Here is a 23,369-nt window from a genome sequence, read left to right on the forward strand (position 1 = left end):
ATCATATGTAAAACAGAAGAGAGATTTCAAGCCTTATTAAAGCTCACCGAATTTCCAGGAACAACCTCCCCTTCTTTCTGAGAGCATTAGATCTTCAGCATTATCTCACTTGTACCTGTAAAAACTCTAGAGCAATTTGCAGAGCAAAGTTGAGTTTGTCAGTTAACTAGTTTCACAGCCCAGTGAAAACATGTCCTTTACATATTGAAAGGCTGTTGTTGTACTTGGAATGCAGAGACTGACTCTGAAGAGCCTTCTTCCAATCACTAGGTAGTAAGGAACAAAAATAGCGCAGAGCTCTAAACCTTTCACAGGAAAGGTAAGGGCAAAACGAGCTAGGAATCCACAAATCTTTTTAAAAACAAAGTTCAGAATATTATCATAACTTTCTTTCACAGTCAAACTGAATTATCAATCAAACAACTACAGCCAAGTTGCACTGATCAGCTTACTTGTGTAATACTTCACAGTGCTTCACAAAATGCCTCCATGCTGCTTGTAATTCCCAGGTCGCCATGTGGTTTGTAGGATTCCTGCCCTGTATTTAAGTCTATTTCATTCCATTAAAACAATAAGATACGAAGTCACATTAATTTGTATAGTGCCAACCTGTTTCAAAATATCCACACTATTATTTCTTTTTCTTTACTTAACTTTTAAACCATAAACAACAACAATAAATGCTTCAACATCTCACCTTCAGCATCTTGTTTTAAATCCTTGATTAATAAGGTGGAATAGTTGCTTAGTGTTGATGATTTATGTGGAAATAAACGATAGAAACAAAAGAATGATGAGGATTGGACTCCTCAGATGATGAAGTCTGGTGTACAGATACTCTTAAGTATTCCAAGTAGAAAGGGAGAGTGTGTAAGGTCACAGAGAAAATACTCCCTTGACCTCTATGTGGCTCTTTGTTTTTTAAAATATAAATAAATTTCCCTAGCTGCTATCTGATTCTCCCAGTGAATATAAGAAAACAAAATTGGAGTGTATCAGACTCTGTGAAGAGAAGAGCTGACTTATCCCTGCTGACTTCTCCCTCTTGCAAAAAGTTCCTTTTTATGATCTACAACACCATTTCAAGATCTATGGATGTGTGACTACAAATTAATTCTAAACCATGCAGTTTGGATTCTTGGAGGTTCCTTGCCCAGTGTAGAACCATCGTAAAGGCTTACTAGGCCTTGAAGAAGTCTTCAGTTTTTCAGGACTCCAGATTTTTCTAGGATAACCCTTCATGTGCATTTGGGAGGACTTACAGCACTATAGACATTCAGTTTCTTCCAGCATTCATCATTTCAATATCCATAAGGATACCTATTCATAAAGACCTGGTATCTCCAAAGACTGAACTCAACTTCCATGGTGCCATTAACGCGGAGTTACAGATTTTGGCAGTTCATCTTAGGAATTTGTATCTCCCAGGATTCTCATTCAAAGAGAATATCAGGTATCTGACATGTCTGGGAAGTGCTATTGTTCATGTATGGATATGGACACATGCTTGTCACAAGCATGGAATCCATTTGCCTGGAATATCCATCTCAAACCTGGACATCTGAAACCCAAAGCAGTGTTTTAAGCACAAAAGTAGCAACACAAGGTACAGAATCTCATGCTTCCAAGTCCCATTTCAGTATCGTGAGCTCTGAAAACCTTTAAAATCATGATCCAGACTCTGAGCCTTAAGGCACAGAGACTGCTCAAAAGCAGTGACATTTTTCAAAGAGCTCCCAATCAGCTCTTTCCCTAATTTTTACATTAGGTGCAGACTGAGACTGGGACTCATCTGACTAAATGTAGATATCTGTAGCCCAGAGTCTGTATCAGTGCCAGTCCCCAGGATCAACCCTCTTTCTCCATTGAATTTAAAGGGAATCCAAGGTGGCTACCTCAGATGGAGCTGTCTGCATCGTAGACAACTAAAATCAGGTCAGAAAAACCTCATCCCCAGCCACAGTGAATCTGCTCTGTATCAGCTGCTGAACAGAAAAGAACAATTTTATTACTTAATTATCACTTAATGGAGACTATCTGCTCCATTACGGTCAGTTAGAGTCAGCGTCAGCCTAGCTTCAGATTCTCTGGAGTCCCATAAAATCTCAGTAATTGTGTTTATTTAAGGAGTTTGCACTTAGGTATTTGGATGTCAAGAATTACAAACATATCAAATCTCCAATGTAGCCAAAAATAATGTAGGATTTCCAAAAATCATTTTCTTAAAAAGAATAATCCCTGCTTCAGAATAAAACTTATATGTGGTCTTGGACCAATAAAATAAAATAAAATCATCAGTATGAGGACGTCAAACTAAATTCACAACTTTTCACTGACAACTTCATCACTACTCTGTTCCACTAGAAATCTTTAATATGTCAGTATTTCTCTTAACATCAACTTTATACGTATATTTCATTTTCAGAGAAGGAACTGGTAGGAATGAGAGTGTGACTTTTCATTCACAAAACAAGAAGTCTATGCTAAAGCATTAGACAGCATTTATTTTTCAGTCTGTACATAGTTCAGTTTTTCTGTCAATGCTACCAAAGTATGAGATGGTGAGCAACAGTCTTACAGTGAATAGCCTTGTTGCATTTATGTCAGTTCATGTCTTTGGCAGTAGTATGTAATGGAGTACTTCAGCAGAAGACTTTATTGAACTTACAGTCTTTAAGTACTTATTTTATTGATCAGCCCAACCTACTCCTGCTCTAAGCATACTTTAAAGGAAATATTTAACTGCAATGAATTAGAAAAGAGTTTGTTTAGTTGTGTCAATATTTCTATAAAGTTTGGTGTTTTTTGGTTTTGTTTTTTTTTTTAATTTTTACTATTTTATTTTATTAAAAAAAAAAAAGTAAGCTTTTAATCAGTGCAGCTTTCTGCTTTCTGAGTGACAGGAGTCATCTCAGTGTCAAGATCACTTAATAAAAGTTGGCAAAGATCAGTTCACTAACAAGGCTTAGGGACCATATCTCTATTGCATAGTCTTTGGCTCTCTTCTGAGCCCCAGCACAGGCTCCTGTGGCACACTGAATACTATGTACTGCTCTGTGGTTTGAGCAGGACCAATTTGTTTGAAATGTGATGAGTATATTAGAGCCCACAAACCCCCCTGCTTTTACGACCTGATGACGCTTGAGATATTGTGCCTAAAGCATAGCCAAGGACCAAGCAAGAATGTTTGCAAGTTCATGGACTACATGCTGAATGCCGGAGGGTACTCTGAAGGGAAGAAAGACCCACATCTTCTATAGTCTTGTTTGTACTCTGTGACAGGAGTGTGCAGCCCTTTGAAAAGCAGATGATTAATGCCTTGCACAGGCTGAGACTGGCAAGCATTTATGAGCTTACCTAGTAACCCTGTGAAGGTATATTCTCACTGTGGTGGTGCTTGGGTGAAAAGCAGGAGCAGCAGACATGTAATGGATGTTCCTGCAACTATGCAGGCAGGTGAAACTGTGATGATGATGTGTTTGAAAAAGAACTGCATGAAAATAAAAGTTGCTGGATCTATTAGATGATTCAGATTCTTCTGAGGCTTCTGACTTCTGATGATAAATTGCAGAAACAAAATGGGAATGTGTGTCTGAGATCTGATGGGACAAGGTAGAGAAGAAGGGAACTTTTCCTTTGAAAAGCAATCAGGAGACAAAGTGACTTAATCCAAAACACTAAACAATTAAATTGTACTCATCCTGTCTATCCCCCTCATCTGACCTCCTTTACCCTTACAGTCAACTAGAAGAACACTGAGACAAAACATTAACGTTTAGAGTCAGCTAAGCTGTGACTGAAGTTATGTGGTTTCCACATGAAACCTATTCAACACTTTCTAAAAGAATATATGATTAGCAGCAGGCAGAAAGCCATGATAAATTAACTGTATCTCAACATCCATACATTGTAGGCTGGCCTTAGTTACTGGAAATGTTGTCTCTTCAATGAGCACGAAAGTAGGAAAATCTTTTAAGCAAATAATTAACAGAAAGAGTATAAAAGCTCTACTGGCACTACAAACCAAAAAGATCTGTTTGTAATATGCAGTATGCCTCTAAATGTGCCATTCTTTATGTGTTTTATCATTCCATATAATGTGGAGCAAAGCAGCTCTTCTTTGCAAACATATGTAATAAATCACATTTTGTATGTATGAAGTATGAATACATACATTAAATACAATATTTGTAGTGGGATCTTCAGAGAGATTTTGAAGTTTACAGCACTCAGGAGTCTCCACACCGTTGTTTCTGAAGCTTTTGAACTGAGGTCACGCCAGACAACTTGCAAAATTTCCTACTGTTTTGAGCACCTGAACAATTTCTATTCCTTTAGACTCCAAAGGAAGGAATCAACAGAACATTTTTGACTGAAGAAACTGTTCTTTCCTATAGGAAATGCAATGCTTTATTTGAGCACTGGCAGCAAACAATAGGAATTCTATCCCTTACACTGTTTGTTTCAATTTAAATAAATTAATGCATTGGCTTGGTTCCTGCGATCTATCTATTGCAGCAGATAATGAGGACAAAGTTGGCAGTGGTGACTGGTTTTGTGACCTTCTTTGTATTTATTAGGGTATGATGGAAAGCGGGATTGAAGAAAGCCAAAGAAATTGCCCTTGTATAAGCAGATTAATTATTTTTTCCTGAAAAGTTAATTCCAAAAACATTAGTTGAAAGATAAAATTTCAACTGACTATATTTGTAATTTAGAGCACTCATCCACCTTTCCTAATGTAAAGAAACTCAGTCTATTGTGAGATGAGTATCTAGCTGAGTATATAAATGTATTTTATATTTAGTATTCACGCTTAATGAATTGTGTTCTATTTACAGGCTTTATCTGGGGTGAAATTAAACAGATGTGGGATGGTGGACTACAGGACTACATTCATGACTGGTGGAACCTCATGGATTTTGTAATGAACTCCTTGTACTTAGCAACAATCTCTTTGAAAATTGTTGCATTTTCAAAGGTAACTTTTCTTTTTATTATTAATTTCAGCAAAATATCTAAGGTAACAAATTAGGCTTCTCATGAATCTTCTGCAGCTCTGAGAAGAAGTCAGACCAGAATAAGAGTAAACAAAAGATTACAGCTAATTTTTTTTTCTCCTACTTGGCTCAGACAATTTTTTTTTTAACCTTTTAACCCTTAATAGTTACACAGTTATTATACTATAATATTTTTGAAAAGTCAAATCACAGCTAATAATTAATATTGTTTGTCCAATGTTATGTTTTATTTTAGTCTTTGCCTGTTTTTCAGTAAGAAGTTTCCTACCCTGCAAAGTTGCACAGTTTTGAAGTTCTCATTATAAAATGACTAGAATATAAACAGTTACTCCACTGTTCCAGGTAAAGCAAGTAATTCACAGAAAATGCGTGTGTCCAAAGCATTGGAGATGGCCAATTACTCACTTTAGAATAATCTTAATTGCAAGATATTATAGTCATTTCATCCCGTATAGTTTCTGCTTATGGTAATCAGATTCCAAGGTGAGAGTATCTATGTTAATGTGCATCCATCGCTCTCCAAATTAGAGCTTGCATGCCAGTCATAATCATCACAGTTGATAAAGCACTATCTTTAGCTCTGCAGATATTTATTTATTTATCTATTTATTTTTAAAATGCATGTGCAGTGTTGCACTCAAATAATATTCCTGTTATTTAAAGAGCCTCAGTTTTGGTAGACAATCAAAACAGTGTATGTACAATGATATAACAAACCAAGTAATGCAAGAGTAACTTAATACCTTCAGACACATGCAACAGTTCCCAAACTTTGCGTGGAGGTTGAGAGTATTCCAAACATAACCAGAATACTTTGACACAAAACTTTTGCTTTCATTTCCTAAATCTTTCAATATAGGTTTTTCTAGAATACAGCTTTTCTGTATTTTTCTCTTATCAAATCAGTATGCTAATATTTTAAATGCATCTTACATTCTTTGAATCACTGCAGCATCTCAAGCTGCATGAGAAGTCATTTTAGCCAACTCCTTTGAATCAAAGGGTGAGGGTATCATAGAATCACAGAATCATAGAATATTTTGAGTTGGAAGAGACCTTTAAGACCACCCAGTTCCAACCCCCTGCAGGGTCATCTTCCACTAGACCGGGCTGCTCAAAGCCCCACCCACCCTGGCCTTGTATGTTTCCATGGAGGGATATTCAGAGTTGCACTTCAAAGTGTCTCACCACAATCAAAGTAAGAATTTCTTACTTATATCTAGTCTAAAGCCATCCCTTCCTCTGGACCCACTCCAACAGCTGTGTCATTATGTTGGAGGCCCCAGAACAGAACACAGTACTCCAGGTGGGGTCTCATGAGAGCAGAGGGGCAGAATCATCTCCCTTGTCTTGCTGGTCACGCTTCTGTTGATGCAACTCAGGATACGGTTGGTGTTCTGGACTGCAAGAGCACACTGAAAGCTCATGCTGAATCTCTCATCACTCAACACTCCCAAATACTTCTCCTCAGGGCTGCTCTTAAACCATTCTTAGCACAACTTCTGTTTGTATTTGGGATTTCCCCGACCCAGGTGCAGTACTTTGCACTTGGTCTTGTTGTGCTTAACAAAGTCCAGGAGCTCCTTGTTGATCTACAGAGGCCTTCTGGCATTCTTGCCTGCCATCCTTTTTCTCAGGAATATCTCCTGCTTGATAGATGTTCTTAGTGTGAAACTTACTGTTTATTGCCTGTCTGGGGCTCTCCGAGTGATATTCTAATTAAATGGATGGTTATTTAGAACAGCTGATAGTGTAATGTAAAATTCACGAAGGATTGTTGAAAATTCACCAAAGGGTGCTCAGGATGAGCAAACTGCTAAGACAGCTCAAAGTTATCTGCTTCATTTTCAGTACTCAGAAAAAATATAATGGGTTCATCTCCAAAAGGCAATGCTCTTTGCCTCTAATTGTATATCAGTGTGTGAGATCTTTAAATTGTTACACCCATTGAAAATGCTCTCTCCCTGATAAATAATGTGATGACGAATAGTGGTAAAAAATTGTTACATTTTACATGAGTACAGGATGACTGACTTTAAGCAACACATCTGTTATGATTGAGGTTTATAAATATAAATAGAAGAAGTTGTACTCTAAGAAAAATGTTGTTTTTATGTTTCTGGAATATTCTTTATTTTGTAATGGTATTTCAAATGATGTATAATGCCAAGTCATGTGCCAAACCGATTTGTTTTATCTTTAATATTTTCTTAACTTGAGCATTGGAACAAGTGCTGTCCATTCCTAGCTCTGCTACAGAATGCATACAAATTCATGTTACTGATTATATGAATCTCAGTCTGTGACATAAAAATTTAGTGGGAAAACATATTCCTGTTCAAGGTAAGAGCTCTGAAAAGTAATTGAAAATGTTTTTTTATCTCTGCATTTATTGTCTTAATGATCACTATGTCAGATACACTCTGTTTAGTAGCAAATGAGATACTTATGCCATCAATTCTGCAGAAGCTGACATTTTTTCAACTTCTTGCATTGTAAAATATTTCTGATTAGTGTTTAACTAATTTCACAGACCAAGTGCTTATTTAAATGAGTATTAACTCCTCATAAGAATAGTTCTAGACTCCATTCCTGAGTGTACAAATTGTCATAATGCTCTCTGCTAGCTCCATCTCCACTTTCTACTGAATACTCTGAACTGTAGCAAAATACATGTAAAGAATAGAGCATACATTTTGAAGAGCAAGAGTTCACATGCAACTATGACTCCAGTAGGAATGGATTTAATTCCCCACTCTGTAGAATACCAGAGCAACTGGTGGATGAAAGAAAAGGCAGAGTGATTCTTAACTCTTCCAGCAGTTATTCTCCAGTTTTGTAGTTCTCATTTCCCAGCCTATAAGACTGTCAGATGCTGCCAGTAAATCAAACTGCTAGGGATTGTTGTTGGGCAATGGTACAGCCTCAGCTGCCCTACCAGCTGAAAAAAAAGCAATTCCAGCATGGTAACAGGATCCTGCCCCAACAAGTACTGCCATGGAAAATGCTTAGATCAAGAGCATTCCTGTTCTTTAGATGCTGGATGTGGAATGGAAATGTGATTTGTGTCTATACTGTTACATCTGGCCAAAGTTGACAGGAAGTGTCCCTTTCCTTAACACTGAAGTCATGCTGAACATCTCTGAAGGATGTGTCTGGGTGGCCCAGAGTAGATATATACAGACCACATCACAGTCTGTTTTTATATCTGCCTCGCATTATATTATCCCATAGTTTTAGAGGGTTTTGTAGCTTAGGTTCTGTCCTCTGATACATCTTATAAAGCAGATTAATGAGACCCAGTAAATAATAAGTTTGCTACAGTAGTTAAGCATTAGTAAAAAGTAGCATCTATCATCTTTGGCAAATGTTTTGGTAGAGCTGGAATTGAAAAGAATCGCATTTCCAAGGATCACACTCTTTGATAATTACATTCACAAGCTGTTTGCCATGGTTCATTAACAAACCACTTTTCCATCATTTGTAATTGTTAGTGATTAAGCAACATATTTATTTCTTGATTAAATATTTTATTCCACCTTTTTCTAAGTTTTTGTGAATTTCATGCATAATTGACCTATCTACAGTTATTCAAAAGGTGAGTCTACCTGATTTTCCAACTATAATTTCCACTATTCGTGAAATCCAGATATTCAGAATTGGTTATTATTACTTCATCAGAATAGTTAGAAATTATTTTGCTTCTATAAAAGTCATAATCACATACAAAGTGCAGTAAAAAACAAGAAAGTTTAGAGTGTCCCAGGGATGAAAATGAAAAATGAGTACTGAAACCATACACTTTTGCTTTTGCTAAGATAAAAAACACTCACAAAGACAAATCGCCTTCCAAAATACATTTATTTTTATTGTACTCTCAGAAAATTAATGAAACAGACATTTGTTTGTTCACATAAACAGAGGAGTAATTATTTTTTTCCTTTCTGTTTGTTTTCAGTATAGCGGGTTGGTTCCACGACAGAGCTGGGACATGTGGCATCCAACGCTCGTGGCTGAGGCACTGTTTGCAATTGCAAACATCTTTAGCTCCTTGCGCTTGATCTCATTATTCACTGCAAATTCTCACCTGGGACCTCTGCAGATATCTCTAGGAAGAATGCTGCTGGACATTTTGAAATTTCTCTTCATATACTGCCTTGTGCTGCTAGCATTTGCAAATGGATTGAACCAGCTGTACTTCTACTATGAGACACAAGAAACCAAGTGCAAAGGGATACGATGTGCTGAGCAGAATAATGCATTTTCAACGTAAGTGACCAATCTGTTTCTACCCTCACCCCAATATTTTACTCACTTAGATGTTGTATACAGGAAAGAGGCTGTCTTTGTTCTCTTTTGGTATCTTTTTGGTCAGTGAAATCCTGACAGACACTCCTAAAATTATCCTAATAAAAAATAAATGCAGTTAACATTACATCAGTGTGTAATAATGTTCATCCTATGCTGCAGCAAAGTGTGTATAACTCAAGATATATGAAAAGATAAACAAAATAAAATTGAAGTGAAAGATAATGTGAGATTAGAAAGCACATATTTAGAATTAAGAGATAAACGGTCACTGGATCAGAGTTTTCTTACCTAGGCAGCTGTTACTCTGTAATTTTTCTATATCTACTTACATTAAATAAGTCTGGAGTTCTAAAACATAAAGATTCCTTGTAATTGTGATAAACTCTGAAAGGAAAAGTCAGTCCAGACTTCCACAGACACAGTCTATTTCACATGTTCAAATTTATATTCTGATTTGTCTTTCAATATTTTTTTATGTTTTCTTTCACTTAAAAATCAATTTTACTTCACTCTGTTCTTTAATTCATTCATAGCAGCAAAACACTAGCAAATGAATTCTCTGCATCTCATTTCCCATCGAGATAGAATCCCTACAATAAAGAATTCCCTGTTATCTTCTATGAGTCATATTTAGGCTGCTTTTAAAAAATGTTTAATATCAGTGGCATCCTTCTCAAACATATGTATAATTTAAATAACACCTCTTATTTTCTCTTAATCAAGAAACTTTGCTCAGCATGTTTCTGGTCTTGCATATTAATAACATCTTATGCAAGTCTAAACTCCAACTTTTCAGTGGGCACGGATATGTGGCCTGAATAGAAAAACAAAGGGTAGGTTTTCAGAGCTGATCATGGGAGGAAACAATATTATTCCATATTGTCATTTAGCTTCCTATCTGCTGCCCCAAACTTCTCCAAGTATCATGTCACTTAGTTGCAAATGCACATGTAATTTGAGAGTGGTGTGTTTGACTTTTTTATGTCTGTATTCTTTAAAAAAAACACAAACGTATGCTAAAGATACAAATGCCCTTATATGTCACTTTTTGTCTCAGTGGCTCTCAACAAGTAAAAATGGCTTAAATTTATATCATCAAATAAGTACAAGCATACCCTAATTACTTTAACATAGTGCAGTCAGTGAGTTACTTTTGGATCCTTGCTCTATCCTCTAAGGTCAAGGCAGAAAGACAAAATTCTTCAAAGACAGATGTACAAAATAATATCTCCAAAATATATCCCATTGAATGTTTAAACAGACTCAGTCTTACTTGTTTTATTAGTATGTTGAATATCTATAGGTTCAGATCTGAAAAATTTACATAATGTTTCTCCAGAACAATATTCTATTTGTACTGACTTCATTGTAATGAGTACCATGCACCTTAGTTAAGTGAAGGTCTTTGTATATCTTGGGAAAAACTGAATGATCTGAGAAGTATATGCATTGGTATTAAACAGCTTTTCCTTTGGGGCTTTGTCTTTCAGATTGTTTGAAACGCTGCAGTCATTATTCTGGTCTATATTTGGACTCATCAATCTATATGTGACCAATGTGCAACCAAAGCATGAATTTACTGAATTTGTAGGGGCCACCATGTTCGGTACCTATAATGTAATCTCTCTGGTTGTTCTACTCAACATGCTAATAGCCATGATGAATAATTCTTACCAGCTTATTGCTGTAAGTTGTTTATTCATAATATATACTTTCTTTCTGTTACTGAACCTTTTTTTTTTTTTTTAATTTTTATTTTAAGTATTTCTATTAGTTTTATTTTAAGTATTTATATTATATTATTATATTAGTATATATCTGTTTTGTTCTATTTATTTTGCACCACTGAGGAAGGACACAGAAATTAGATCACAGCTGGAATGGAGCAGGGATGAATTTTCCCAGAACTCAGAATGGGAAAGAGGTGACTTTACTGCAGAAGCCATCTAGTGGGTAGAGAAGGGTGCCTTGGAGCTTCCAGAAGGTGGCACAGTCTTCAACAAACTGCACTGTGCAGGACTTGTCTCAAGAAAGAGAAAGTCTGCCACAGATTTTTTAGTCCCTACTTTATTTTTAACATGTTTAACCTTTATAACGTTATTATTTTTGGATTCTTGAACAACACAAATATACAGTGAATAGAAATTAATTGCTTAATTTCACATACAGTTTTGAACTCATTAACAAGTGAAACAAAAGGTCAGAACTCCTAATTAAGCGGTGTATTTTTTTCTCTTTTCATGAAAACTGGCTTTATCCTTATCAGAACTGTTGGCTTATTTTTAATTCTCAGCTGAATGAGGCTAATGCAATTAAAGTCTGATTCATTGTATGATAATTCAAATATAGTCATGTAGAAAGCAAACAAATAGAGGAATGCCTCACATTCTTAAGATTTTTAAATGTTTTTTGTTGTTTTTTATGTTTTGTTTTTTTTTTTTTAATAATTACGATATTTCACACAAAAGGAATTAACATTGCATGTGTTTATTTAACAGCAGATATAGGGTTAGTATATAGTTATACACGGCACCATGGCATACATTCACACAAAAAAACAAAACATACTGCATGCAGAATACTTTTCTCCAAGAATGTCTTTATAACTGCTTTGATTGTACTATATGTGCCTAAATATTAAAGTTTGGGTTACCTCAGTGGTTGCAGTCCTTGGCCTCTATGTCTGTTGCCCAAATCAAACATTATTACTTTATATTTCTTGTTCTGCTGATGAGATTTTGCAATTGTTTTCAAGCCCTGGGTTTTGACTATTTTTTAAACATTACGCAATCTTGTATAAAATACAAAAGAAATAAAATTTCAAACTAAAAATCAAAACACAAACAACCAATTCCAAATACGTAATTTTGAAGTACAAGAAAGAGGAGGATATTCAGCTCAACAGATTGAAGCAGCCTCATGATTTGTTGGTAACCTTTTTGTGAATTTCTGGGGCTGGCAGCTGAGAGAGTGCATGAGGCTTACAGACTTGTTGAAGCTGCTACAAGGCAGAGTAATTAGAGTGATCTATGTGGAATAATGATGAGCTGCTATTATAACAAAATATCTCTATCAGAAACGTTGCAATTTTTCTGCTCATAATTATCCTTTCTTGTTGGAGTGATTGTTAATTATTTAAAAGCCTATAGCTAAGCAAGAAAACTTGAATCCAGATAATCCAGATATATACTGAATATATCAAATATCTCTACTGGAGTAAATCAGCTTAGCTTTTCATTGTGTTAAAAACCTTCTTTCAAAAGAAGGAACAAGAAGACTCACTAGTGTTCCAGGATTGTTCTAACTTTAGGTTCAGATTTTCTAGAGGTTTGTTTCGCCTTCTTTGTTACAGCAACATGTGCACTTCTGTTGTTTTTCTTCTGCACAGGATCATGCAGACATTGAATGGAAGTTTGCTCGGACAAAACTCTGGATGAGTTACTTTGAAGAAGGAGGGACTTTGCCCACTCCTTTCAATGTCATACCAAGCCCTAAGTCCCTCTGGTATCTAATTAGGTGGTTATGGAGACACCTGTGCAAGAAAAAAATTAGAAGAAAACCTGAAAGTTTTGGAACAATAGGGGTAAGTCTTATGTTCTACTCTGCCCTTAGTCCTCCTCTTTTCTATAAAGTATTTCTCATCCTTATCAGTGAATAGAGGCCTCTGATTTGTCAATTACTGTGGATAGTAATTACATAATAATTCTCATGGAGAATTATGGTGCTATTTTCTAAAAAAATCAAGTCAGTGTAAAGAGAAAGCATCATTGGATTTCTGCACAGCAGTATGAACCATGATGGTGCTTCATCTAAAGATAGTGCAAGGAAAGATTAAAAGCAATAAAAACATCAAGTAATGTTTGTCTATCACTCCCAGAGTTCTAGATGATGCCCCAATTGTCCTGATTCAAATACCATTGACATGTCCTGGAAAACAGAACTGCATACAAACTATTTTGTATTTTTTTTTCTCTCTCTGGGTGTAATGAAATGAGTTTACCATAAAAGCACTCTTACCAACAGCTGTTTCCATTAAAGAAAACGTTTTGAAATGTAGCCACTTACTGGGAATTGCTTATTTGAATTTACCAGTTATTTCAGAATCGCATTATTATCCTGTTCTAATAGCACTCATTAGAAGCAGAAATGTCTACGGGGGGGGGGAGGGAAAGGGAGAAAGACACACAAAGGTTTCAGCTAGGACAGAGTTAATTTTCTTCATTGTGGTTTGTTGTATTTTGGCTTTAGGTGAAAAAGGTCAGTAATTTGACTATGTTTCTCTATGCTTTAAATTATTTCCCTCAAAATTATTAAGATCCTTGTAAAACTGGAAAACTAAACTACANACACCTCTGCTTTAGTTGTTGAGGAGCAGTGCTTACAGAGCCAAAGACATTTAGGCTTCTGGTGCCATGACAGTGCTGGGCTACATTGCTGCCCAGGCTTGGAGAGGGACACGAGGCTAGTGGGCAACAGAGCCAGGACTAAAGAACCAGAATCTAAATTGACCAAAGGGATAGTCCAAACCATCAGATGTCACTGCAAACAATAAAACTGGAGGAGTTGGCTGGGGGGAGACTGTTGCTTGGGACTGGTAGCGAGACATTCCATCGTGCGCGACTTGTTTTGCAAATGCATCTCTCTCTATATAGAGATAATTATCATCACTATTGTTTTTCCCCTTCTTTTCTTTCCTGGTTTGTATGGTTTGTATTTCAGTCCATGAGTTCTACTTTTTATTTATTTATTTATTTATTTCCTGATTCTCCCATCTCAATGGGAGCAGGGAGTGAGTGAATGGGTGTCTGTGTAATGCTGAGCTGCCTGCTGGGTTAAACCACAACAGTTCTGCATTTGGATTCAGTAGGTATCTGTGTAATATCTCAACCACACAATTTCTCTGGTAGCTGCAATGGATAAAGCAAACTTGAATGTGTTCCTCCTAACTTTATCCAGTTGCAACCTTTCAGTCAACAGCAAATTTTCAGGCAACAACCTGATCCATCAGCAAATAAATCTCTCTAGGAATATTTTCTGCATGTTGAATAAAAAAAATCAAGTCAATGCATGATTGGTGCATGATTAACTAGTCCTTGGTTAGGCAATGCTGGCATAAATAAACAAATCTATTGTAAGTCAAATATGGATGATGGCTTTTTCACTATGAGTATTTGGTGAATATAAATGTTTTCACTGCAAGGAGCTCAAGTAGCAAAGCATCAAGTGAGAGTAAATGAGTGTCATGTAAGGGGAAGAAGGCAGGACTGTAGTCCTCATGCTACTGACTCTGGTTGCGATGCACCAAAGAAGCCAAGAGTGTGGTTCAATTATTTGCTGGACCATTACTTTACAGACTTCTTCTTTTTTCTTTCTGTGGCTTTGTTACTAGTTTCTTGACAAAGTGAAAAATAATCCCATTTTTTCACCTATCTATTCTCCTGTCATATCCTGGCATTCAGTATTATCACTAGGTATGCCTTGTGGAACAAGTTCATAGAGATACACAGATGCATGATAAGGAGGCAGTGCAACACATAAGACTAAATCACACTTCCTAAACTGATGAATAGATTCTCTTTGTCCTCTTTGTGAAAAGCTTCTAATCGGGCTTAATGCAATATCTTGATCTTGTTGGCCATTCTGAAAGGGAAGTGTGCTTCACTTTGTCTTCATGCTTGTAGATATGAAAGAAAGAGACAGAAAAAGAAACTTGTAAGCATGAGTATGATATTGAAACAAACTAATAGCAAACTGTAATAAAGAAGCACTAAAAAAATCTTTGATATTATTATTAGAAAAGCAGAGTAGACAAATAAGTAGCAATTCAGATAGAAATAAAAATAAAGGACAAATTGAGAATGAATGAAAAAAATGAGAATAAATCATTTTTGTGTAAGCTAGCAAAGAAAAGAAAAGTTTAAAGAGCAAGTGGAGGAAAAAGTGTGATTTTTTGTTAGGAATAGAGACACTTGTACTTATGTGGAGAGAGTGGGCATTTGTTATCAAACATTCGGTAGGGAAGATTAGCTAGTGTAAACTGATAGAGTGATATTAAATCAGTGGAGAAATGCTAGTGCACAGTGGCTGAGGATCTGTAGTTGGTTATCACAGTATCCCTGACTGACTGGGACAGATACGGAATACTTTTATCCATCCCAAAAAACACTTCAGGATAATATTCTCTGTCAGATCTTTCATCCAGGATTCTTTTTCCTTTGTTTGCCTCTCAACTTGCAGCTCTGTAAGTAAACACATTACTGGCTGTCTGGAAGGAGGAAGAAAGAGGCAGGTTGCTCTCAGCCCTACATGGTGGGACTGGGGATTCAGACAGACAACAGATTCCAGCAACTGCCTCCTGCTGGGGTGCCTAAATAAAAACTGCTAGATAAAGCATCTTTGGTTTTATAAAACTGCTGCAGCAAAGAGTCAATGGATAAGGGGTGTATATATAAAGCTGGTTGGAAACTTTTCCACATTTCAAACCATGGATTTATTTATATATTTGATTATTTATTTGATGAATGTATACCAGCTTCAAAGAACCTTTTGTTGGGAATGACTTTTCAGCTTCAGGACAGAATTTCTGATTGGAGCACATGCTAAGAATAGCAAATAGCTTGGGCTATGGGAGACTCAAATTCACTTCCATTCCCCAGTGGGTGTTTAACTATTTTTACCAACCAGAACAGCACTGACAGGAGACAATTCCCAACCCAAAGCAGTGAATACCCTGTAGGAAAAGGTTCTCCCTTGGGAAAAGAGAAAAGAAGGAGGTTAACCTGGTTTCCCTATGATTCGGATTTGAACTGCTAATAACTGAACTAATTGGAAGCAGAGGACATGGAGGAGGGAGAAATATAAGGATTTCTTGTGTGTGTGTGTGGTTTTTCTTTTTCTTTCTTCTTTTTTTTTTTTTTTTTAATAAACTGGAAAAAAAAAATCCACAAAATAACATTGTTTGAGGAGGAAAAGTGGAAATCATGAAGCACTATGAGAGAACAGGGCTATATCTATCGCTAGTCCTCACTACAGAATAGTCACCATTCTAAAGCAGTTTTTACCAGCTGAGCTACCACTTAACGAGAATTCCTGCTGCCTGGAAGAAGTCAGTGGCCTTCATTGACCAGACAGATTCAGAGCATCTCATAAAACTGCAATATTCTTCAGTTAGCTCCTCAAGTGTAAAAGGAGTCCCAACACAGCTGTCTAATTTAGGATCATTTTGTATTTTTTAGGCCCACTTATGCATTCAATCTCCAAAATGAACTAAGAATTGAGTATGCACTGTGCTCTGTGATTTCTGCATGGGGAAAATCTGTCTGTAGATACCAGAGTGTGAGTGCCACTCTTCATTCAGGTCTACACACAGTTCAGATAGATGTAAAGCAGACATAATTAAGTGAAGTGAATTTTCCCAATAAGGAGCTTAAATCATTGGAGAAAAAAATGTGCATGCCATCATGAGCTCAGAGTTTGTGCTGGGGGAATGTGCTGTTTTCAGATAGTGAAAAGCTTATTCAAATAACTCACAGCTCAGTCTTGAGTTACAGAATTTTTCCAGTTGTCCCATTGAACACCATCGCAGATTAAATTTAGAAACACTGTGCCCCTACAAACAAATGGAAGTGAAAAGTTATCTTGGCCTTTTGTCCAAGCTTAACTGACAGCTCTCTGACTTCAGCTCACTGGAATCTCTGCCTCAGATCTACAAGATAAGCTTTGCTGGAATCCACTTGTTTTCAGGGAGCCCTGTATTATGAACTCTGATACCTTTCCTATGACTGATAGTGGGAAAAAGCCCTATAGACTCCTGTCATGCTCATTTTCTTGTGTCAGCTAGATGGATTTATGAATCCCAAGTTTTATGTGAGGCAGAACTCTGATTTCAAAACATTTTTTTTCTGAAACCACTAAATGATGTTTGCTATTAGAAAGCAGTGACGTACTGCAGTGTTTGCCAGTAGGAATGACAATAATGGGAATCCAAAGGCTGAGTTAGTGCTAGAGAGTGCAAAACAAATTATGGACAGAATATAGTTGTCTTGTTGAAGGCAGCGGTTTTCAAGGACTGGATATAAGATAAGGCATTAAAAAAGCAGCACCAAAAAGCCAGGAGTATGGACCAGGAATGAACCAAGGATGTATAAATGTGTAAACAAAAATCCACTCTGTGTGTGTATGTAACTACAGATGTATATGAAAAAATGCATATATAGAGATTTATGTTGGATTATATACATCTGACTTATATTTAAATAAAAATAATTGAAAAGAAGATACACAACTAGAACTCATAAAGAAAGGATTCAGGGACAGGAAAATGTATAGCAGATACACAAATAAAGGATTTATGTAGCTCATTCAAAGAAAAATGTCAGTGGATATCAAACCATTGAATCAAAGAATCACCAAGATTGTAAAAGATCTCCAAGATCATCCTATCTAACTGTCCACCTACCACCAGTTTTTCCCCACTAAACCATGTCCCTTGGTACAATATGTAAATGTTTCTTTAACACCTCCAGGGACTGTGACTCAGCCATCTCCCTGGGCAGCCCATTCCAGTGCCTGACCACTCTTTCAGAGAATAAAATTTTCCTAATATGCAACCCAAAATAACTCTGATAATTATGATAACTAGATAACTATGGCATGATTGCTTGGGAGGACCATTTACAGTGCTTGTTTCAGCAAAGATATTACATGAAAGAAGAGAGTCTGCAAGGAAGCGAGGAGCAACTGGAGAGAGATGATTAACTTGACTCTTTTTTACTGTGTTTCTGGTATCCTTTTTGTATTAAGCTGCTGAAGAGGTGGGTGGTGGGGTCAAGGAAGTTTTTCCATGGGACAGCACCTTTCTCAAAGGCTGTCAAGCCATGCTGGTGACACATTCTTAACCACAGCTACAGGTACATGAAGGCCAGTCTGTTCACATGTCATTTACTAGCACTTCATCACTGCTATTAATCAGACAGAGACCTACCTTTTCAGATTACAGCACATTGTTATTTTCTGTCATTTTGACATATCCCAGGTATGCAGCATTCTCTTTAGCTATTATCATGAAGTATCTCCTACACTTTAGACACTGAAATAACAATGTGTGCCTCCCTTTAAGCTATTTCTGTTTTTCTGCTAACTTTGTCAGCACCCAGTTTAGTAATGTAATTCTATTGATCAGGCTGAAGTGCTCCTTACTTCCCAAGGGCTTTGCGTGTCTCAAGTTGACTCCTGTTGATCATCTAAAATCTATTGCTATTTTAGAATAGATATACATAAAAAATCCCCAAGCTTAGTGGAGTAAATTGTGTTATTTTCCTCAAATTCCATTCCAATTTTTTTCTTTTTTTTATCAGTCACCAGAAAGTGTTTTATCTATAATTTTAAGTATTCCAGGGTATACAGTGGAAAGGATTTACCAAGCACAACTTCAGTATTTTTTTGTGCATCTCATGTTTAGATAAGTAGCTTTTTTGTGTTTTGTTTGTTTTTTCCCTAGCTACTTTTTCAAGCAATCTACATGATAATGATCGGTGTCTGTCAGAGAAAATCTTCTTTCTCTTTCTCTTAACCTTCTTTCTCCAAGTGGAAATGATGCAAGTTCAGAGTCAATGCAGTGTTTTGTACATTCCCTGACATGTTTGTTGCTGAAAACTAAGAGAAGAAATAGCATCTTCCATGTGGAATGGAAATCAGTAATCTGGAGTATGTTTGTTGTATAATCAAGGATCATCTCACATGTAAACCTTTCTGTCAACACAGCTAAGTTCTTGTCCCTGTCGTAAAATGCTTCTATTCCAAATATGGGAATATATCCCATCAGACAATTATCTGATAATCCGATTGTCACAGAGGAATGAGGTCTAAGGAATTTGAATTCATGCTTTTAAAAAATATATTTTTGATAAATAACTTCCAAAGATGTGATTTAACACTGTGGCGTTTTTTGATTGCTAGAGATATTTTTTCTCCAAAAGTACAAATTACTCAGAATGGCAGAAACAGGAAGATCAAAATAGTTTTTACTACCAGTAAAACTGCTGCTAGGACTTCCTACAGCATATTGGTGCCACCCATTGGAAAGTGATGAAATTTTGTAATAACACAGTTTCATATGACATTGACATCACAAGACTATTTCTTCCACTGTTGCTATTTTTCAATCAGATCTGACTTTTATTACTTTGTAAGTCATTGTTTTCAGTACGTTGTGTGCACAGCGCAGCAATTACTTGAAACAAATTGTTAAACAACCACAAGTTAGGCCAGGTAGAGAAAAGCTGGCTGAGCCGTAAAGAAGGAAGAAATAATTGCTAATGTAATTTTATGTATAGTGAGTATCTTGACCTTCAGATGCTTTTAAGTAAAGATTCATTGCACTTTGAGAAGGATGCAAAAGGAGATTATGAACCAGGGACACAATTTGAACATGTAAACTGGAGATAGAGAACTGATGAGCTAATTACTTGGACAGGTTATGTGTCTGCATATTTAACTTTGCGGCATGTATATACAAACACACCATTAAATGCATTCTCTTTCAGCTTCTCATAGCTATTGATTGAAAACTATTGTTAAGGAGAGTACAGTTGTTCTGGACATATTATTACTTAAATACATTTGTTTATATAGAGATCCCAAATTGAACTTTTTATCACGGCATTGACTGGAAAAGCAATAGCCCTTGTTTCTGGGAGTTTCAGAATTGGTTTTTAAAAAGGATAAATCAGATTTGGGTATTTCTTGCCTCAGGCACAGAGTTAAACCTATGCCTTTATTTCACATTTCACTGTAAAACAAATCAGAGCAGACAGCAACTGCAGAAAGCAGTTTACAAGAAAAGAGATAGCATTTGTTTTATCTATAGGAGTTATTAGCTTTATCTGAAGTGTGTTTCACATACACCTTAAAGTGTTTCTCCCTTTGCCTGTGAGTCAGAGCTGTTGTTGAGAGTTCTCATAATGCCTCAGACTACCCTGAAATTCTTTCAGCAGGAATGAAATATCTCCATCGTGTGGCCGGCAGAGAAAAAAACAGAAAAATAAACCTGGCTAGTGGTGTAGATGATGGGAGGATATTTTCCTTCCCATGACTACATTTACCCTTCAGCCATGGTGGTGGACATGCATTCCCATCTCTCCTTATGTAAATACATGAAGAATTTCCATCTTGCCTCTGAATATGATAAGATGCAGAAGCATCATTTCAGGTTGCCCAAGGAGGTTGTGGATACCTCATCCCTGGAGGCATTCAAGACCAGGCTGAATGTGGCTCTGTGCAGCATGGTCTGGTGGTTGGTGACCCTGCACATAGCAGGGGGGGTTGAAACTAGGTGATCATTGTGGTTCTTTTCAACCCAGGCCATTCTATGATTCTATGATCATTTGGAAAAGTCTTGAAGGCTAGATATCTATGAATGAAGCCCTACCTCATGGTATATGTACAGAACAATTAGTAAATCATGATTTTCACTTTTTTATTTTCTTTTGCTGAACATGCAGGTACTGCAACTCTTGAGTTAATTACAAAATGAAATCAACCATAAGGCAGAAATCTGTTCCCAAAATGGGAAATTGGTAATCATAAATAAATTGCTAATCAGTTGCAAGCAAAATAGGGTGACAGAATACCTTATCATACTTGGCTTGTCATGCAGTGGAGATTAATTTTAATGAATCTCTTGAATATCATTCTATCCTGTTTTAAGACATTCTAAGTGTTCTGTTTTGTAGAAATACAACCAGTGGTCAGACTCCTACTTTTCTAACCAGCAGCAGATAGAAGAATCCAAGTGAAAAATATAAAAATCTCTTTCACCAGTCTGGGTTAATTAAAGTAGAGAATAGAGATGTGACTCAGTATGTTGAGGACAATAGTAATTCAAGGACTAATTAATTCAAGGCTTTATTTTTATCTTTATTTTTGTTTTTATTTTTCACCACCTTTTTCTGGACATCCCATAGATACAGCGGTATGTGCTAATGCAACATTTACTTGAAGCCTATGCTTTACTTTCATTCTTCCAGTCTTCTTCTTACTCCTCCTCATCATAGTTACTATATTTCTTACTCTCCCTCCTTACCATCACCAAACTCTTCATCTCATAGCTGAGCTGCTGCTATCTGTACTTCCCCATCTATCAAGAGTCCATTTAGCAAAGAAATAAGCAGAGAATTTTCTCTTTAAAATGCTTTTATATTGTAGGATTTGGATAGCTCTGTCTTAAATGAGACTTAAGGAAATAGCCATATCTAACACTGATTGTATGCCAAGCTGTTCTCAGTTCCTTCTGTCTTTGCAAGTTCGTTACACAATCTCATTGTTCTTCTTCTGCATCAGATTTATGACTTTCAAAGTCGTCTGCAAGAAGATGACTGTCTGGCTCACCACATTCACATCAATGCCAGAATAACAGCACACTGATGGAAATATAGTAAATCCACTTTGCTTTCTTAGTGACAACATACTCCCTCCTGTGAAGCTAATGACACTCTTCAGTCCAACATTGCCATTTTTTCAGTGGATGCTGAACAGTGTCTCTCAGCTAGTTATTTACCACAGACTGCACAGAGTTGCTGTTTTGCTGTGCTGTATTTTACTATCAAGTAGACATTCATGATTTTTGTTTCATTCCATTCTTTTATTTTTTTCAGAGACGTGCAGCTGACAATCTGAGAAGACATCATCAATACCAGGTAAAGCTGCACATTTTTTTTTTAGCAATTATTTTTTTATGTCTTCAAAAGATTCTTTTGGGAGAGATGGAGTGGAAGAGAAGGATTTTTGAAGAAAGCAGAAAAGAAGAAAGAGAAAAAGAAAGAGAAAAAGAAAGAGAAAGAGAAAAAGAAAAGGAAAAAGAAAAAGAAAAAGAAAAAGAAAAAGAAAAAGAAAAAGAAAAAGAAAAAGAAAAAGAAAAAGAAAAAGAAAAAGAAAAANAAAAAGAAAAAGAAAAAGAAAAAGAAAAAGAAAAAAAAAAGAAAAAGAAAAAGAAAAAGAAAAAGAAAAAGAGAAGAAAAGCCATATTTATTTCATTCTCAGCAAAAGTGTGTAGAATATTTGATGTTGACATAACAGCATTTGAAAAGTAGTCTACTGTTGGGTTGAAAAAGGATATTTCCCTAAAGAAATACTACTTAATCCACTTTAACATGGTTTGCCTCGAAAAAAAAACCAAACATGGACACTCCCACCTCCCTGCTGGAATCAGTTGGGAATGTACACGACATGCTCCATCAGTCAGCTTTCCATCTCTCCCTCTCCAGTTCTGCTCATCTTTCAAGAGCTTCTTAATCATCCCTCTGCCTAGAGGGATTTATTGACTCCTGCCAGCTGCTCTTCTCCATCCTTCTTGCTTCTGTCTCTTGATTTGGAGAGATTATTTTAGCATAAGGGATAATTTCAGATCTATTTTCAATTTTGTTGTTGTGTTAATGGGGTGCATATCCACCAAGGTGTAGGTTGTACATGTGAAAACTTGGAAATAAATGAATTCCATATGGGAAATGACACTATAAATCAGGACTTTCCAACCAGAAGAAATGACAGCTGTGGAGGGTACAACAGGAGTCTTTGAAATCGTAAAGGTGAACACAGAGCAGCTATTCACCATTTATCCACTGACTGAACATCAGACCCATAATATGCTGTGTTAACAAGGCTGTAGGCAGCTCACTGAAGGAAGTGATTATTCTCCTCCAGCCCACACTTGTACAATTGTATCTGAAGCAGTGTGTCCTGTTTTGGGCTCCCTCCTACAAGAGAGATATTTCAAACTGGAAGGAATCCAGCAAAGGACCACCAAGATGGTTAAAGGGCTGACATAAAAGGAGAAGCTGAGATCTGTGTTTGTTCAGCGTGAAGTAGGTTGAGGAGACCTAATTGCTATCTCCAATAACACAGTGGGTGGTTAGAGAGAGAAGTGAGCCAGACATTTCTTGGATGTGCGCAGAAAAAGAACAAGAGAGAATGGACACAAGTTTTCAATAGGGAAATTCTGTAAGGAAAATTTTTGTCACATTGAGGGTGGTAAAGAACCAA

The 23,369-nt window shown here is 36.4% G+C and overlaps 1 protein-coding gene across 2 annotated transcripts in view; it reads left to right on the forward strand.

Moving 5' to 3' along the window:
- TRPC4 (transient receptor potential cation channel subfamily C member 4) overlaps positions 1–23,369 on the forward strand; it is a 132,673-nt gene that overhangs the window by 104,808 nt on the left and 4,496 nt on the right. For both annotated transcript variants that reach the window (XM_015851914.2, XM_032442118.1), the window contains 5 exons: positions 4,842–4,981; positions 8,980–9,290; positions 10,823–11,018; positions 12,721–12,915; positions 21,986–22,027. In XM_015851914.2, the coding sequence (XP_015707400.1) occupies positions 4,842–4,981; positions 8,980–9,290; positions 10,823–11,018; positions 12,721–12,915; positions 21,986–22,027 (884 nt within the window). The remainder of the gene's footprint in view (positions 1–4,841; positions 4,982–8,979; positions 9,291–10,822; positions 11,019–12,720; positions 12,916–21,985; positions 22,028–23,369) is intronic.

Source organism: Coturnix japonica, chromosome 1 (genome assembly GCF_001577835.2).
Source record: "Coturnix japonica isolate 7356 chromosome 1, Coturnix japonica 2.1, whole genome shotgun sequence".
Classification (NCBI taxonomy): Eukaryota; Metazoa; Chordata; class Aves; order Galliformes; family Phasianidae; genus Coturnix; species Coturnix japonica.